Genomic DNA, 18,413 nt, shown 5'->3' with positions numbered 1-18,413 from the left:
ATTTAGCGTAATTTCATAATGTGTCGCTCAAGAAAAATACAATACGGTCACCTTCCCTCCGCATTTTTCGCATAACGTCGATTGCCAGGGTACGTGCGATCGGCCGAATTTTCATGCTTCCCGCACACACTGCAATGTGCTCCGCCATAACTCTTCATTGCCATCGGCCACATGCAGGATCAACGAAGTGCGCATAATGCGTGATAGAGGCGTAGCGAGTACATCGCTTATCTGCAGAAAGACGAATAATGGTGCATTATGTGCTGTCGTACTTCACAAATATTGGGATTTGTGGGGTAGTCAATACCTTGCGTAAAGTCGGAACTTCAAGCACATGTGGCCTCTTGTTTATACCCTAGGTTAGATAGAAGCCAAGAATGTGTGATCCTCCAGCAAGCTAATAGTATTAGTTCAATGAGCATTTCATTTAAAAAACTACCCAAAATAATTTTGCTTTTATATAAACCATCTTTTTTGCATACCATTCCCCCTTTCTTTTTTTTTCACAAATTCTACGGACGCACATTATGCGGCCGACAATTTTGTGGTGGATTGTGCTATTCTCTCCGAAAACAGCAACAACAATGGCGCGGCGCCACAAGGAAGGGTATGAACGAAAGGTTGTCATCATCATTATCACCTTTGTTCGAAATTCGGCCAATCCCCCGGCGGGGGTATGCGCAAGGAAGTTAAAAAAAAACACCTCGTTTGGTATACGCCACATATTCAAGGTATACTTGGGCGTGCGCGTTCGCACAGAGTGCCGACGTATTTCTGGGACACCGTGTTCTAACCGCAAGCAGCCATGTCGACAAGCAGTGTCTCTCCTGGCTTTTACGAGTGGACGTTGCCTGTTCCCCGCGATCAGTGGGATCCCCAGGACCCGAAGCTGCAGCAGGCGGCGATGCCTTACGCCCACGTCGAGAACGTCCTACGCTACACCTTTCGCAACAAGGTGAGGCGAAGAAACGAGTGCTATACAGCTGGCACAATGCGAGGTGCATTCATTGTGGTGAACGCGGAAGGCAAAAGTGAGAGACGCACAGAGACAGGACAGTTTGCTTGTCCTCTCCATGTCCGTTGTTCAATCTTTCACGCTGCCATGTTGTATGAGCTCGATGTGAGGAAGATTAGAGCGAAGGGTGGAGCCAGAGGTGTCGAGAAGAGTGATTTAGGTGTGCAGACACTCCGCCCCACGGCGCGTTCAGATAACGTTCGGCGCTTTCGGTCTCACAAGGCCCCCACGTCTCATTGCTCCCCTTCCCACCCCCCACCACCCGCAAGTACGGCCGGCACATCTACAATATAGGACGCATAAGTCGGAAAATTTTGTGGAACTCACTCAGACTCACTCGTGAAATATATTTTTAGCTTTAGACTCACTCAGACTCACAAAAATTTTCTTGAGCCCGGCGGGCTCTCTCGGACTAACACACACGAAAGTTTTCTTCAGCCGGACTCACTCGGACTGAACGTCACCAAAACATAACTCACCCGCACCTACTCGGACTCAGACTCGTAGCTCTATTTGAGTCTGAGTGTGTCCACGTGAGTCGACTCATGAGTCCGTCAGTCTAGAATCAGCTTCTTCGACCATGGTGTCCTTGCTCTTTTAACACCTATATATCACGTAATCTGTGCTCTTTTTGTTGCCGTTTGACATAGTATCTTCGAAAACAACTTCTGATTGCTTCCAAACCAGTAAGGTCACTTTTCTTGGAATAGACGACAGCATAAGATATAATAATCAAGAAATTCCTCAGAAGAGTTGGTGGGGAGAGTTCAAGGTTACCCCCCCCCCTCCTACGTTATTCACGCCTCCAATTAATAAGTATTGAAATGCTGTATAAATGACACTGTTTGGAATTCCTGTGAGCAGGCGTGAATATAAACTTTGTGCCATGGGTCATACGTCCAGTGTCGTCGTAGTAGGTGTACATCTCGTTTAGTCCTTAAAATGTCCGCTGGATGGCGGTACATGTATATGATGAATATATGATGAAAGGATGCGAGATTGCAGTACTAGATTGACGGACAGACTCGCGGGCGGACGGACGGATAGATGGACGTACAGACAGACAGACAGACAGACAGACAGACAGACAGACAGACAGACAGACAGACAGACAGACAGACAGACAGACAGATAGACAGACAGATAGATAGATAGATAGATAGATAGATAGATAGATAGATAGATAGATAGATAGATAGATAGATAGATAGATAGATAGATAGATAGATAGATAGATAGATAGATAGATAGATAGATAGATAGATAGATAGATAGATAGATAGATAGATAGATAGATAGATAGATAGATAGATAGATAGATAGATAGATAGATAGATAGATAGATAGATAGATAGATAGATAGATAGATAGACGAATGGGCGGAAGGACGGACGGATGGATGGATAGATGCACGGACGGATGGATGGATGGGCGCAGCGATGGACGAAGGTACGCGTGCACGTAAGCACGGGCGGACGCTTGACCCCACTCATCATCATTCACTCCATGGATATGCTGTGATTTTTTTTCCTAGCAACGTGCTTTGGGTTAATAACAATAACTTCTGCTTTGACGCGTTTGTGAAACCACTGGTGGCAGCCCACGATTTCTTTAAAAAAAGTTATAGTGTGCTACACTAGTATATTGTTCTAGTACACATAGGAAAAGTCTTAGATGTCTTACGAAATGCTTAAATTGACCGTTGGCATCAACACGTGTGATGCAAAAATGGTCACCGCGTGATAACGTCTCAGATATGCCAAAAGTCGCGATATCACTATCACTTTGCGCCACATAACATGACTTTACGTGATGACGTCGTTACACCAAAGCTGGGCCGATCATGGAGGCAGCGCATAAGCAGGTGAGTTGCAGCAAGCTAGCAATGCCTCCGATATTTGAGGCAGTATGAAAACCTCGTTAGCTGCAGAAAGCTTTCATGAGTTGGGGGGGGGGGGGGAGCGATAAGTACAATAACTGAAAAGAAAAAGGAGATGGCTTCGCCTTTGAATTTTTTTTAACGAGTGCGGGAGAAAGTTTTGATAATCTTTCTACGGCATTCGCGCGAAGCGTGTAGGTTTCACTTAGTAGTGGTTCAGTCTTGGTATCCCATTAGTAGACTCCAGTTAATTGAACCATCATCTTGAAGGGTCAACTTGTTTGTTGGCTAGTTGGTTAAACGTCGCTACGTGTGGTTGTTTGTGCGCCTTTACTGCCCCGCTCTTTCGCGTTGTTTCGCTACGACAGGAATCATATGCCCCACCACGCAGGGCTTCCTGCTGCAGGCGTTCACCCACGAATCGTATCCGGAAAGCTCTCGCATCGTCCCCGGCTACATGCGGCCTTTGGACTTCCTGGGCGACGCCCTGCTGAAGGAGATGCTGACCGTCCAGCTGTACGGGACCGTCGATCCGCTCACGCCGAAGGCGCTGCACGAGACCCGAAAGCGGCTCGAGTGCAACCGCTTCTTCGGTTACGTGGTGGTCCGCAACGGAATGCACAAGCTGCTTCGGTCGCGTTCCTCCGAGCTCAGCGAGCACATCGTTCGATACGTCACAAAACTGGGCGATGGGGTGAGTTGCGAGTGCCCGCTCGTAGTCGTGTGCATGAGGAAAAGCAGGGAGAAGGGGAGTGCACGCCGCTCCCGTAATCTCCTATAGGGGGAAGGGGGCTTGAATTTCACCCCATACTATCATTTAGTCGGACCATATCCGTCGTTCCTTGAAGATCAGAGGTACGGCTACACAGTTTTTTGACGTCAACGGCGTCCAAACAAAGACCCTCGGTGTTGCGTACCAAGAACTGTTTACTTTCTGTAGTTGCTCCCAGAAGCAATCAAACACAATTCATTCTGAGAACAATGGCATCGCTTTCTTTTTGTTTTTTCATTTCGTCTATTGGGAAGCATGTTGGATATCGCACTCGACAGACGTGGGAAGAAGGGCACCGTGATGGAAATTTGTTCTCCCACTTCCTCATCTAACCGGAAACCGTGCACGCGCTGACAGATGTCCACGCTGTAAAAACAATTGATTGATTGATTATTATGTGGGGTTAAACGTCCCAAAACCACCATATCATTATGAGAGACGCCGTAGTGGAGGGCTCCGGAAATTTCGACCACCTGGGGTTCTTTAACGTGCACCCAAATCTGAGCACATGGGCCTACAACTTTTCCGCCTCCACGCGCTGTAAAAACAAGGGCGCGTACTGGCATTTTTTGTTGTCCCGCAGCATTAAGCAGCAATCACTGTGACGAATAGCTAAATGTGGTTAAAGTCTTAAGCCGAGAAAGTACTAGTGAAGAGCAAGAAGTGAATACGTTGAAGGCCAAGGTAATGCTTGATAGCCTGGCGAAATAAAATGAGTTCACGGCTGACAACCCACCTTTGCAGTCTGTGCAAGTGTATACCAAGGTCAACTACTAATAACCCGGCCTACTCATGCAAAAAAAGGCACCTAAAACTAAGGCCCGTATTCACAAACGCTCCTCGACTATAGAAACTCGACCTCTAGGGTTCCTTGAGGACTGTGTCGAGTTACGATTTCAGTAGCGCAAAAAGTTTCAAGGCTGTCCTGAGGTAAGCTTTTTTTTTTTTTGTCGAACAGCGTTTGTGAATACGGGCCTAAGTATTGGCTTTAGCGTATATGCAGCAGGCACTCGCAAATCATGACAGCCAAATTCGCCACTCTCTCTAAAGCGAACAGTACACATCCATGCCCAACTACAGCACTTGCAATGTATGGAGCATAAACTCGCTCGTGAACGAAGAGACTCAAGCAAAAATTAAAGATCATGCAACACGCATTCGAAGGAAGAATGATAAGTGTAATAGCAGAGGCTTGTGTATAAAAATGTTGGGGCACGTTAAAAAGCCCCAGAGGGTCGAAACTTCCGGAGTTAGCGTAATTTCGTAACGTTTCGACTATTAAAAAAAAACACAACTGCCTTCCCTCCGCATGATTCGCATAACATCGATTCCCATGGTACGTGGGGTCTGTTGAATTCTAGAACTGTTATTTCACTACAAATATCATTTGGGTCGATACTTTGACAAAAGTACTATTATTGTGGTGCTGTGGTGGATGGTAGGTGGGTATACGTACAAGTGCATAGACTCAATTCAGCTAGAAGCGAAAACACCAGCGTACAAAGAGACAAACGAGGTCCAGCTAAATGTTCGAGTGTGCTTTAAAGGGACACTCAACTAAATCAATACTCTAAAATATAATCTGAAACCATTAGTTTCATGGATACCACCACCTTAGATTCATTAAAAGATGAGTAAATTGTTTTCAATTGCATTCCCACCTAAAATTTCAGATGATGACGTCACGGCTTTCAGTGTGTGTGTGTGTGTGTGTGTGTGTGTGTGTGTGTGTGTGTGCGTGTGTGTGTGTGTGTGTGTGTGTGTGTGTGTGTGTGTGTGTGTGTGTGTGTGTGTGTGTGTGTGTGTGTGTGTGTGTGTGTGTGTGTGTGTGTGTGTGTGTGTGTGTGTGTGTGTGTGTGTGTGTGTGTGTGTGTGTGTGTGTGTGTGTGTGTGTGTGTGTGTGTGTGAGAGAGAGAGAGAGAGAGAGAGAGCCTGTGTTTCCTAATCCCGTAAACCTCCCATGTCAAGTATCTCGTTCCCTCAGGCGACTACAGACCTCACTTTTACTGATAATAGAAAACACCAAGCCCTAGCAGAAGCCATCAAAATATATGACGTCGTGGTGACTTCGGCGTGAACTTCGTAAGGCGGGGAGGAGGGGGGGGCGTTGCTATCCACTTATTTTAGCCGTTTTTTTCGCTTACAAAACGTCTTCTCGCAGCAAACGTGGGGTTCTTGGTCGTAAGGTGTAATTTATTTATACAAAAATATCATCTGAGTGGAAGCTAATGGACCTAAAACAACACAACTGTCCATATGTATTTATTTGTACCCTAATTTCATGTAACCGTCTCTCGGCTCTAAGGAGTATCCAGGCTTCGAGATTGATGCTCCTCCAAAGCCCTTGGCAGACGTCTTTGAGGCCCTGACCTCGGCGGTCTACTTGGACTCGGACCAGTGCAAGTCAACCGTGTGGCGGTCTTTCTTTCCGCTGCTGCGATCCCAGTTCAACGTCGAGCTGCAGAGAACTGCTGCCGAAGCCAACAGGCAGTAAAGTTCAAGATCCAACGATGATGAGCGGACCCAAGATTGAAACGGGCATTCATGAGTCCCGGGCTATCTTACGTATACCTTTTCTTGAAAAAATGAGGGGAAAATTCCTAATTTGTGAGCATATAATATTTCTTTCAGTAACAAAAAAGAAGTCGCAGTATCGCTGTGATGATGCTTCACTAGAAAGGCAACGATGCCGAGTCCCACAACTGGGCTTTTAGCCATACACAGGACTAAGTATGTGGGTATACGTGTTATGTGTTTATCATTGTATAAATCCAAATCATCACCCAGCACCTGGACTAGCATGCCATGCGAAAAGCCAGACAAACATCTCCAGCTCTTCACTAAAATATTTCTTTATCTCTTGTGACAACCCAATAGCTATTCGCGACTCCAACTAAGCGCTCGCCACCTAGCGGCCACCGCTGGAAACTCCCTGGAATGCGAGCGTTTCACCAAGCATGTTTAGCAACACACCTCAGCTGCTTAGCCACAGAGGCGGTTGGAAGAGCCTTATCAGAGTTTTCACTCGTATTGTTACAATAATGTTGTGATATTCACTTCGCAGTCTTGTAGGTGCAGTCTGCCCGAGACAGAACTTAGCGACGCACGGGCAAGCTACAATCTTTTTTTTTCTCTCTCTCTCTAACGTGGTATTTCCTCCGCCGAGCGTAGGCGGCGCACGGAACCGCATTCTAAAGTAACATAATTAACTTGGTCTTGTATATTCAGAAGAGTTTAAACTAAGTCTTTTTTCAAAGCATTGATAAATCGCCGGGAGAAAGTATCATCGCGTAAGTTGCGCGCGTCAGTACGTTTATCGGTGAAGAATCGGGATTCGCGCCCATCGTGCGTACTGCTGTGTGCTGGCAATGTTGGTCGCGGTTTTTCCGCCGACGGTCGGCTACAGCCTCGAGGAAAATAAAAAGCGTCAACGAGGCATGACCAAGCAGTCTTTGCTAAATGAACGTGCAGGGCGTGCCTGCACACCAATTTCGCCGCGATCGAAATGAATAGAACACTGCCGCAACCGGACATTTATGGCCGCTACGCGCAGGTACGAGTACGCCGCCTATACGCGATGGGTGAACAGTATATGAAAACCCGCGGAACTATGTCCGTGAAGCCACCAGAGCGAGCTTCCACCACGAAAGCTCCTTGACACGCCAAAAACGCCGTTTAGGCGGCCGCGATGAACGCTGATGATGATGATGATGATGATGATGGTAATGCGGCCATTCCCTTTGTAACGGGCGGGCACACTTTGGCACCCTCCTTGTCTGCAGTAACGCCCCCTGGCGGGAGGCTCTGTCCCTATACCAAACTTTGCCCGAAGTTTTGTGACCAGAAAAAAGTATTGAGGGACTATGGTTTTGGTCCTTGAAATGTCCGCTGAAAGGGCGTTACTTGTGTATATTAAATATATGGTGAAAAGATGCGAGATGGCAGTACTTGGAGTGTCCACTAGATGGACGGGCATACATACAGAAGAGCATGTGGACAGGTGGACGCACGGACATACAGACAGATGGAAGAACGGACGGACGGACAGGCAGACAGACGAACGAACGGACGCACAGACGGACGCGGCCAGCGGATGGTTCTTGGTTTGCCGATAAAACCCTTCGAAGCTTTGCGCCACTCATCATCATTCACTCCGTGAATATGCTGTGATTTCTTGGAAGTGCAACTCTAGATATTATCACTATTACAAACACGTGTTCCTATAGGTATAACTCTCCTAGCGTGCTCAAGAACGAGAAAATTCCCTTAGAATCATGCCGTATTTCAGCTGCTGGTAAATTACACGACTGCAAGAATTGATTCTGAGATCAACACGAGCGTTATATCTTTGAAGCATTTTCGTGCAAAAATAGAAAATAGATAATTGTGCCAGCATGCCGTGACTATTGCTACGCCAATATTAACTCCTGTACTTATACAACGTGCGAAACACCACCGTTTACTGTGTCATGATCATCATCTGTTTTAGGCAATGATAGGCTATTTTGTCCAAAACAACGATGCGATTATGCATGAGGAACCAGGTTGTGGGACACTATGGATTAATTCTGACCGCGAAGGTTAGGTTCTTTGCGAGCACATATATCTGAGTAGACGGATTTTCTTGCGTTTAGCCCCATCGAAATGCGCCCGCCTTTGCCGGAAATCAAGCACGAGTTTACCAACTTAGAAGTACCTACTCTTTCTTTACTGATTGTTCCCTAAAGCAACTAACAGTAATGATAGTTGGCGTTCAACGTCCGAAAAATGCGATATGATGACAAGGTATGCCGTAATGAAAGGCTCCGAAAATTTTGACCATCTGGTGTCTTGGAAGTGCACTAACTCACAGTACATGGTCCTCTTAACATTTCGCCTCCATCTAAATACCACGTCCGCGATTAAACCCGCATACCGGACGGACGGACAGACAGACAGACAGACAGACAGACAGACAGACAGACAGACAGACAGACAGACAGACAGACAGACAGACAGATAGATAGATAGATAGATAGATAGATAGATAGATAGATAGATAGATAGATAGATAGATAGATAGATAGATAGATAGATAGATAGATAGATAGATAGATAGATAGATAGATAGACAGATAGATAGATAGATAGATAGATAGATAGATAGATAGATAGATAGATAGATAGATAGATAGATAGATAGATAGATAGATAGATAGATAGATAGATAGATAGATAGATAGGTAGATAGATAGATAGATAGATAGATAGATAGATAGATAGATAGATAGATAGATAGATAGATAGATAGATAGATAGATAGATAGATAGATAGATAGATAGATAGATAGGTAGATAGATAGATAGGTAGATAGATAGATAGATAGATAGATAGATAGATAGATAGATAGATAGATAGATAGATAGATAGATAGATAGATAGATAGATAGATAGATAGATAGATAGATAGATAGATAGATAGATAGATAGATAGATAGATAGATAGATAGATAGATAGATAGATAGATAGATAGATAGATAGATAGATAGATAGATAGATAGATAGATAGATAGATACAATTCCCTCGACTCGAAACCATGAACCATACCGGTCAGCAGCCTAGCAATATAGCCACTGTTCCACCGAGACAACCACCCCTCATGAGTGGATTGTGGTACGTAAAATAGCTCATAATTTAACTCGTAATCAGTACTCATCACTCTTGATCAGTGCTCATTGCATTTCTGACGGTGGTCTTGCAGCGATACATTCAACAATCTATTCCTTTTCTCGAAAGCCGAAAGTAGGCTTTCTGTGCGCATGTGCAGAAAATATAATGCTACACCCAGAGCGCATCTTTAAAATCCCGCGTAAATGTAACGCTTTCGTGGATTTTTCTATTACACGTTGGTAAAACCAAGGCGACACCGCCAACTATACGCAGTTGCTGTCGAAGAACACGAGGAAAGCTTCACGAACATTCCATGCTCGGGCGCAGCATGCTGACGGGTCTTTTTTTTTTTTTCTTGAGATTTTCTTTTCAACATCGCCAGTCGCTCTGATCGCTGTGATAACAACGGCGTCTTGGCGTACAGCGACAGTGACGTAATGACAAGATCGACCAATGCGCGAAAAAAGAAAATTTTCTAGGCATATCGACGCATGCACGAAGCATCATGGGATCATGATTTTTGTGGCAGGAGAGCGTCTTTCCGCTGTCTGGAACCGCCATTTTGCTTTATTCCCTTTACTTTGATGGTTGCTGTGTCTTACTGCTCAGCTCTGCGTCGATTTGCTGTTATTTTGATGCTTTATTCACGCATTGACGGTGACTGTACTTAACTACGAGGTGCCCGTCTTATCCTACGTATTGTGTACGGACTCGAGAAGAACTGGCTTCAGTTTCTGGACATTGAAAATGGGGTGAACGTTTCGAAAAACTTCGTGTCTGGCAAGCCTTCGGACAATGCCGCATACAATGTGATCCGCTTGCTAGCAAGACTGTTCGTTGCTCGTCATGTGCAAGAGTGGATATTAAATGCTCACGGGCATTTATTTCGACCCTCGAGGTGTTCCTGCACGACAACTGTCGCCAGCCACGCAAGCTTCTGAAATACGTGCGACGCTCGGTGAATGCGCCGAACCTGGGCTCGTTGACGAAGTTCCCGTACAGCTAGCGCTAATTGGGCTCCATTGAAGCTGGTGAAGTGAACTTACAAAACGCAAGTCACGCCTGCCGCAGACTCATTTTTCGTTGTGCGTGTTTACCAACCATCGGCGTCGACTGGACAAGTAACTTGGATTCATGGTGGACATCTTTCCAAAGACTAGTGGGGCCACCCTCCTGCAAGGAGTGCTTGGTCATCGGTCAACAAGTAAGATAGGGAGTCTCCGAGCTCGCGAGGGTGGTACGCAGCTTAGAAAGCCTGTCAATTGATGAGTATATCGAATTGGTATACGCGCCAGGCGTCTTGGTTACGCACGCAAAAAAGTTAAGGTTAGCTGCATCGTAAAATTAAGCCCGAATCACTTCTGGGCGGGCTGCGGCCACGAGTCGGGTGTTCGCCGTGACGGAATACTAGAGGACGGGCCGGGTCGCTGGTGTGGCGACGAATATAGCTTCAGCTTCAGCCCGCAGTTAGCTAACACGTGGAAGGGTAGCTTGATAGCGGTCCTCTTTCGATTTCGTCAGGGACATTTGCCCGTTCCGAATGACGTTGCAACCTCAACCACTATTCCATAATTATGTTGAGCGCGTGCGGTACAAGATATAGTGACGTGTGGTTTTATATGGAATGTGGTTCTGAGGAAGCAAACGGCATGCGGAATAGCCTCGTTAGCTCGATAGCTTTAATGCTGCGGAACTTCTTCAGGTTGCATATCAGCGCTTCCGTCTGCAACCAATATGAGTGGTGGTCAACTATTTATCTTTATGAGCGTGTGTGGACAGTCTGTTTTCCATTGCTGTGATACGCACTTCGCTCACCTCGTCGGACGCGGCGACGGCTTTGGTCGACTTGCCTGAAGACGGTCCGCGTACGCTTGCGAACCTCATATCATCAGTCGTAGTATGGCCGCACATTTTGGCACATTCCCTCTGCGTCGCTGGTGGCGTGATCCTGGCAAACGGCACATCGCAGCTACCCTTGAAATTGTGTTGGTAAGTGTCACGTTCATACAACTCTTACTACGCTTGAGCCTACATGTGCTCAACATCGCTGTGGCATGTTCTCTCAGCTTCCTCGTGTTGGTCCTTTATTTCTACCCCTGACAAGCACACAGAGATGCCTCCTGCAGACTGCTTCCAAAGCTATCCGTTCCTGATATTACTTGCGACACCACTCGACGTATGACTGCACCTTTTAGCACCTCCCCACTGCTTCGCTAGTGGCGACACCCAGGCAACCGACACATCGCAGCTACATTTGAAATTGTGTTGGTAAATGCCTCATTCATATGACTCTTACTACGACTCTTTTTACATGTGCTTAACATTGCTGCTGCGTCTTCTTGCAGCTTCCTCGTGGTGGTACTTCATTGCTACACCTTACAAGCACATGGAGATGACTCTTGCAGGCTGCTTCCAAGGCTATCCGTTCCTGAGATTACCTGGCGCATCAGTCGTCGTATGGCCGAACCTTTTGGCACCTTCACACTTTTTCGCTGATGACGTCATCGACACTAAAGCTACCTTTGCAAAAGGTAATTAGTCTGAATATCTTATCGTACCGCTATTTTTTTACTATCGAGGCGCGTGATGTTACCCTCGGCTTTGCCTTGAAATCCACACGCATTCCCTGGTGTTGATAGAGTTCAATTTCACAGCTTATCTGCTTTTATAAATGTTTATTCAAAACAACTATAAGCTCGTATGCTTACGGGGCAATTGGAAAATTTTCGGCGTTTGTTGGGTAGTCGTGACTGCACTTGCGACCCTCCAACGGTGCCTTACTAATATCATTTTGAATTAAGACTTGACTTTGTTAAACAAAAACAAATTTAGTCACTTTGCGTAATTCCTTCAGCTGTTTCTTAGTGGCGAGGGTTCATATAAGCATACACGTCAGAATTGCTGAATATTGTTGCTTGCTTACTTGAACCTATTATTCCGAGCTCTTAAATAATAACTCTAATTTGTTCACTAGATAACATTTTAGCTGAATACATGCAAACAAGGGCGCACCATCGACAGAGCAAAAAGAACGCCATCGTATACTCTGATCTTGTGTGCGTGATTATCAACTTTGCCTCGTAAGCTGCACACGCTGTAGGTAGCTTGTTTTTGTCTATATATTTTCACAGCGTCATCACGTACGTGTGCAAACGAGGCAGCCATGTTTACGAAGGCAAACAACGGCCAAAGTATATGCTTGTTACAGAGAACGTTCCGTCTGAAAAAGCTGCGCGATGTCCTTTATTAGCTTCACGTGCTAAATATTGTAGTCTGAGCAAAATATGTAGGTGATGTTAACCTAACCAGCTTTCTTTATATATAAAGTCGTTAGAAACTAAAACATTCTAGCCTCATTCTGCCGTTTCCCCAGCTACGCGAGTGCTCCCAACGTATGCCACTCTCAACGCACAACTCGACAGTAATCTACGAGATCCCCATCAGTGAACTACAAGCTTGCTGTAAGTGAATTTGACAGATAGATAACTATTCGCAGGAAAAGTTCGAATAAACTCGGGAGACGTGTCAAGCGACTAAAATTCTACAAACAACTAGAGAGAAGAAATAAGCCTAAATATACTTAAAATGATGGCAACTGGCAACTCTGTTTTTCGGTGAAGAGAGAGAGAAGAGGAAGACCGGTGTGTTAACCAGATATTAGCATCCAATTTTGGGAACGTTTCATGCAGTCGACCAGTTTTATTATTATTATTATTATTATTATTATTATTATTATTATTATTATTATTATTATTATTATTATTATTGATGTCTGCCCTGACAAAAGACGAGTCCACTTACAGCAACATAAGCTGCGGGGGGCTTATTTTTCACTTTTTTTTCTATCGAACGCAATAATTGTTAAGATCAACTGTTTTCAGATAACTTTAAGTATAGTAACACTCGTCTCACGTGTCGTTTCAGGATCTCCACCTGTGTTCTCGTTTGTGAGGCCCCGCAGAAGATTGTTCCAGCCAACTCTTGACATCGGTAACGTCCATGATATTGCCCCAAAATCTACGACTGCTCGTTCTACCGGACACTCCTGGCCGGTCAATTCTTCGTACGCTTCCAAGACTTTGTTGGACGTTCCTGCACTGTCTTCGCTGTCTGTAGGTGTTCTCCGGAAAGACTGCAGTCGCGTTCGCTAAAGGCTTTTCCGAATCTTGTGTGGTATTTTTTGTAGCATGTATAGGAAATGATGTAGATAATCTAAAGGAGCAAGTCGCCCTATATTACCCCAGTCAAAGGATGGTGCACCTAGCCGTTGCAAGGTCGCCTTAGAGTAAAACTGAAAAAAAAAAGTCACGTCAACGTCATTTGTAAATGTTTGGTGGTGAGGATAAGCATATTTATTTACATTTCGTGCTTCCGTAGAGTTAGGAGGTGGGACCACGTGCACGCACGTTCGCGCAAGCTTTTGTTTGCTCACAATTAACATTCCATTTGGAAGGTTAACTTTATTTCTGGTCTTGTTGCGTTCTGAATGGATTGGACTCGCTCTTTACTACAGTTTGTTCCACGATGTTGTTTTCTTACGTGTGGTGTACCTGATGACGGCCACAACCCATTGTCGACTCAGTGGTAAATCGAAAAATTGTTTTGAAAAATTAGTTTTTTAGGTCTTGTTCGGCGTTTACGCTGACCACCAAACACTTTGGTCTTGGCAAAGGCATCTTTTGATGACATTCACAATAAAGCTGCTTTGTGATGCAAGACACCACGCTAGTGAATTATTCATTGTACCTGAATCATTCCATTTCAATGTATGTGCATAATCACCCACTTCGAAGTGCTGTGTCACTCGTGCTGTGTAGTTTTTACATAAACGTACAGGAACTGTGCGTGAACTATAAACATGACAGTAACATCTAAATTATACAGAAGGCAAGTTCTTGGTACCATCCAATCTTACGAAATTTGTTGTCATCTAGACGCCATGCTGCGTCTTGCATCAATATCCATGTTTTGTCGAGGTGAGGCAGTGTGAACCTTTGTCCAATTATATTGTTGTCAGCTGTTTGCACAGTTCGTGTTACTTTTTCGTACTGTTAATCACGTTAATAGCTGCAAATAGGCCACTGTTACAATCAGTAATTTAAATTATACAGTAATTGCGTTGACTGTAGTAGCTGATAGTCTTTTTATGACCATAATGCTTGAATAGACGTTGGAACATTTATTGAAAAGTCAATTAAAATGTTCTGAGCCCTGTCCTTTGTAAATCACTATGTTCGGCGCTTTCCTGTGCATATCGACTTTCCTACACTTTGACTACAGTTTCAACCAAAAGCACAAGCACAATGGTACGTATTTTTCGTTCTAATATTTTCAGCACGGTTCGGGGGGGAGGGGGGTACTAATGTAATTTCTTTCTCTAAGTTTAGAGACCAGCAGTTCTGATCAATTCACATATAAGTGTAAATGGTCACTACAATCGATGAAAATGTGCGTCGCTAGATATGACTTTGTACAGGTAGAGCAAACATATTTTATATGGATATTCACGCCCCGCCGCGGTGGTCTAGTGGCTAAGGTACTCGGCTGCTGACCCGCAGGGCGCGGGTTCGAATCCCGGCTGCGGCGGCTGCATTTCCGATGGAGGCGGAAATGTTGTAGGCCAGTGTGCTCAGATTTGGGTGCACGTTAAAGAACCCCAGGTGGTCAAAATTTCCGGAGCCCTCCACTACGGCGTCTCTCATAATCATATCGTGGTTTTGGGACGTTAAACCCCACAAATCAATCAATATGGATATTCACCTGCTTGATAAAGAAAGCTATCCTCTCTAGAGGTAAGGCCTGAGTCATGTCATCCAACTGCTTCTACTGCAGACATCATATGCATCGTCAGCTTAATAGGAAAAAAAATGGGATTGGGTACCATAGGTCCCGCGATGGTTCATAGGTCCATATGGTCCCATAGGGTACCATAGGTCTACCATAGGTCCCGCGACGGGTTTAAATCTTAGTGGTGTGTTAATAACGTCATGAAGAACGCTTCTTCTCTTTTCCCGACAGATAGCTCTCGTTAGCTTGGGGGAAGCTATTTTAGTTCGCAACTTTCGCATTACTATAAGAAGCGACCTTTGGTTGATTGAACTCTAGTGTCACCTTAATTCTGTTAGCTAATTTTTTTGTAAATAGTTGGTAGAGAAGGGACAGTAAGCTGATCGGTCTAATTTTTCAAGTAGTTTACGTCTCCTTCCTTATCGAGTAAGATGATGTTGACGGGAAGCGTACCAATATCCTGGAAGACCACCAAGAGACACTTCGTAAATAAGGTGGCCAGTTTTTCTAACAATTTATCCGCCATCGTTTAGCAGGTCTGTTGTTACCTTAGGTTAGATGAATTTTTTTAGTGGCATCATATGCATTATGTATAATAGAGAAGAACGACCCGAATGTGTGTTATAATTACGTGTTGGCTACACTGAAGCATTTTAAGTGAAACCAGTCGCAGACGGGGTGGTGTTATTACAGGCTAGTGATTAAGCGCTTGTTGAATTTCCGTGTGTGCAAAAGTGGCGATAACGAGAAAAAAGAAAGAAAACATGGGGGGGGGGGGGGTTAATTCTTCAGGAAGAGTGGAGGAAAGGTGAGAAAACGGTGTGTGGAACTCACGATAACTATCTCGTGCGTGGAAACCACAAGCAATACACTCGCGGGGGAACGGGGACTGAAGGGGCAGTGATAGTGGAGAAAAAAGGAAAGTATAAGGTACAAAAGAAAAGATATATGAGAGGAGAGTGAGAAAATAAACGAGTTAATAAAATGGGAGGGGGCATAAATGAAGGGGAGAAAAAAGCACCTGATGGAAGGAGAAGCAAACGATGCAGCGTGGCGAGCGGCTTGTAAAAGTTGCTTGGTCATGGTGACGTCCTCAAGAATGCAGAGTAGGACCGCAAGGGCAGAGCGGCGATGGTCCTCGTAGCCGGTGGGAGGTAGGATGTTTGTGCAGGGTCACACGTGGAAGTCCGACAAGATGGTGCCTCGTGAGGAGCCGCTTCAGCGCATCACCTCGAGCATGACCCTCGCACAATAGGTCGGACCATGTTTCCATCAAGCCGCAATCGGCACAGTTCTAAACTGCGCCGCTCACTTGGCGCATTTTGGTGCTTAGCTCACAAGTTTAGGTGCTCGCTTTTGGGGCGTGACGGGCAATGTTCCAATTCTGTTGCTGCAATGACGTCATTGGTAAGACGTACACATTCATATATGGTCTGGATGCCTTTCGAGTATACCAAACTTAGGTGCTTAGCTTAGTGGTTAAGGCCCTCACTTTACGAGCCTGAGTGACTACGTTTGAAACCCGGCGCTACGAGGACGTCATTTTTTTTTCTTCGTCCATAGGACGCATTCGTATGATTTGAATGCATTGCAGCCCAATATTGGTGGTACAGTGCCAACAGAGCAGTACAGTGTGGTAAAGTGCATTATGTGGCTCAGATGCATTCCCGCTCTGCAAGTGTTGTTGTATTGCTTAACGCTTAAGATGCTCGCCTTCGGAGCAAATAGCGTAGTTTTGACTGTCAACGCCACCAAGGCGGATCATAAGAGCTGTGTCATTGATTCAGCATAGAAAAGCTTGAGCATTTAAAAGTAATTTCCTTATAACCTGTTAGCATCCACAATACCAAACAATCATACCCTTCGAATGAACTCACCTCCTGCAGACAGCCGTATTTGTACAGGAGACAGGATGCTCCGCTTCTGAGCATATGGACGTAAGTTCGAAAGAGTCATGCCACCATGGTGAATATTTAGTTCATTCCAGAGGACAATGCTGTGGTATGCTGTGGTCGTAGCTTTGCGCGATTCTACATGTTTAGCATACTGAGTGCGCTCTCGCACCAAAGAGAAGTCTAGATTGTTCCATTTGTTCTTCGAGCTCCATGGTGATGACAATTGAGTGCGTGCTCGAAGCGATGGGTCCGCTATGCATTTTTTCCGAGCAAAATGTTGACTGGTACATTGGCTTTTCCGCAATGGATACCCAAAAGCAGCCGAAAAAGTTGAGGCCCTTATCACACATGATAAGGCTCAACTTTTTCTGACCTCACACCTTGCACCTTGGCCCTACTAAGCGATCTTTCCCACTTAAAGATCCCCTGTAACGTTGGCTTCCCCGCAATCAATACTCAAAAGCAGACGAAAAATTTTAGGACCTTATCACACACGATAAGGCTAAACTTTGTCTGACGTCACACCTTGCATTTATGGCCGTATTAAGCAATATTCCCCTGTTAAATGTTCCCCTGGAACAATAGCTTCCCTGCAATCAATGCTCAAAAGCAGTCGAAAAAGTTTAGGACCTTATCACACACGATAAGGCTCAACTTTTTCTTACGTCACACCTTGCAGCTTGGCCCTACTAAGCGATCTTTCCGACTTAAAAGTTCCCCTGTAACGTTGGCTTTCCCACAAGCAAAGCTCAAAAGCAGTGGAAAAAGTTTAGGCCCTTATCATACACGATAACGCTCAACTTTTTTCTGACGTCACAGCTTGCAGTGATGGCACTGCTAAGCGATTTATCTAAGTCAAATGTTCCCCTGGAATGTTGCCTTCCCCGCATTAGATGCCAAAAGCAGTCGAAAAAGTTTAAGCCCTTATCACACACGATAAGGCTCAACTTTTTTTCTGACGTCACAGCTTGCAGTGATGGCACTGCTAAGCGATTTATCTAAGTCAAATGTTCCCCTGGAATGTTGCCTTCCCCGCATTAGATGCCAAAAGCAGTCGAAAAAGTTTAAGCCCTTATCACACACGATAAAGCTCGACTTTTTTCTGACGTCGCACTTTGCAGCGATGACCCTACTAAGCGATCTTTCCAAGTCGAATGTTCCCCTGGAACGTTGGCTTCTCCGTCATTAGTGCCAAAAGCAGCCGAAAAAATATAGGAGTACATATGTAATTGATTGATTTGTGGGGTTTAACAACATTTGGGGTTTAACAACAGATTTGTGGGCCTACAACATTTCCGCCTCCATCGGAAATGCAGCCGCCGCAGCCGGGATTCGAACCCGCGCCCTGCGGGTCAGCAGCCGAGTTTCTTAGCCACTAGACCACCGCGGCGGGGCTTATACTATAGTGAGCTC

General features: G+C 45.1%; 1 protein-coding gene and 1 long non-coding RNA gene across 4 annotated transcripts; both read left to right on the top strand.

Annotated features, from left to right (window-relative positions):
- Positions 1–684: 684 nt before the first annotated feature.
- LOC142803039 (endoribonuclease Dicer-like) lies at positions 685–6,217 on the top strand. Of its 2 annotated transcripts, none has more exons than XM_075888144.1 (3): positions 685–955; positions 3,301–3,588; positions 5,972–6,217. In XM_075888144.1, exons 1-3 carry the CDS (start codon positions 806–808, stop codon positions 6,158–6,160), a joined length of 627 nt encoding a protein of 208 aa, XP_075744259.1. In that variant the 5' UTR covers positions 685–805; the 3' UTR covers positions 6,161–6,217. The 2 variants fall into 2 exon arrangements, with proteins under 2 accessions (XP_075744259.1, XP_075744258.1); XM_075888143.1 differs by having other exon boundaries at positions 3,286–3,588.
- A 3,609-nt stretch (positions 6,218–9,826) lies between these two features.
- Positions 9,827–14,532, top strand: LOC119174599 (uncharacterized). Of its 2 annotated transcripts, none has more exons than XR_005110210.2 (4): positions 9,827–11,307; positions 11,385–11,586; positions 11,664–11,849; positions 13,243–14,532. It is a non-coding gene; the product is annotated as an uncharacterized LOC119174599 (long non-coding RNA). The 2 variants fall into 2 exon arrangements; XR_012894252.1 differs by having other exon boundaries at positions 9,828–11,307; positions 11,423–11,586.
- The last annotated feature ends 3,881 nt before the right edge of the window (positions 14,533–18,413 follow it).

The sequence above is a fragment of the Rhipicephalus microplus genome, chromosome 3 (genome assembly GCF_043290135.1).
Source record: "Rhipicephalus microplus isolate Deutch F79 chromosome 3, USDA_Rmic, whole genome shotgun sequence".
Lineage (NCBI taxonomy): Eukaryota > Metazoa > Arthropoda > Arachnida > Ixodida > Ixodidae > Rhipicephalus > Rhipicephalus microplus.
Note: the sequence above shows the minus strand (reverse complement) of the source record. Positions and strands in the feature narration are given on the sequence as shown.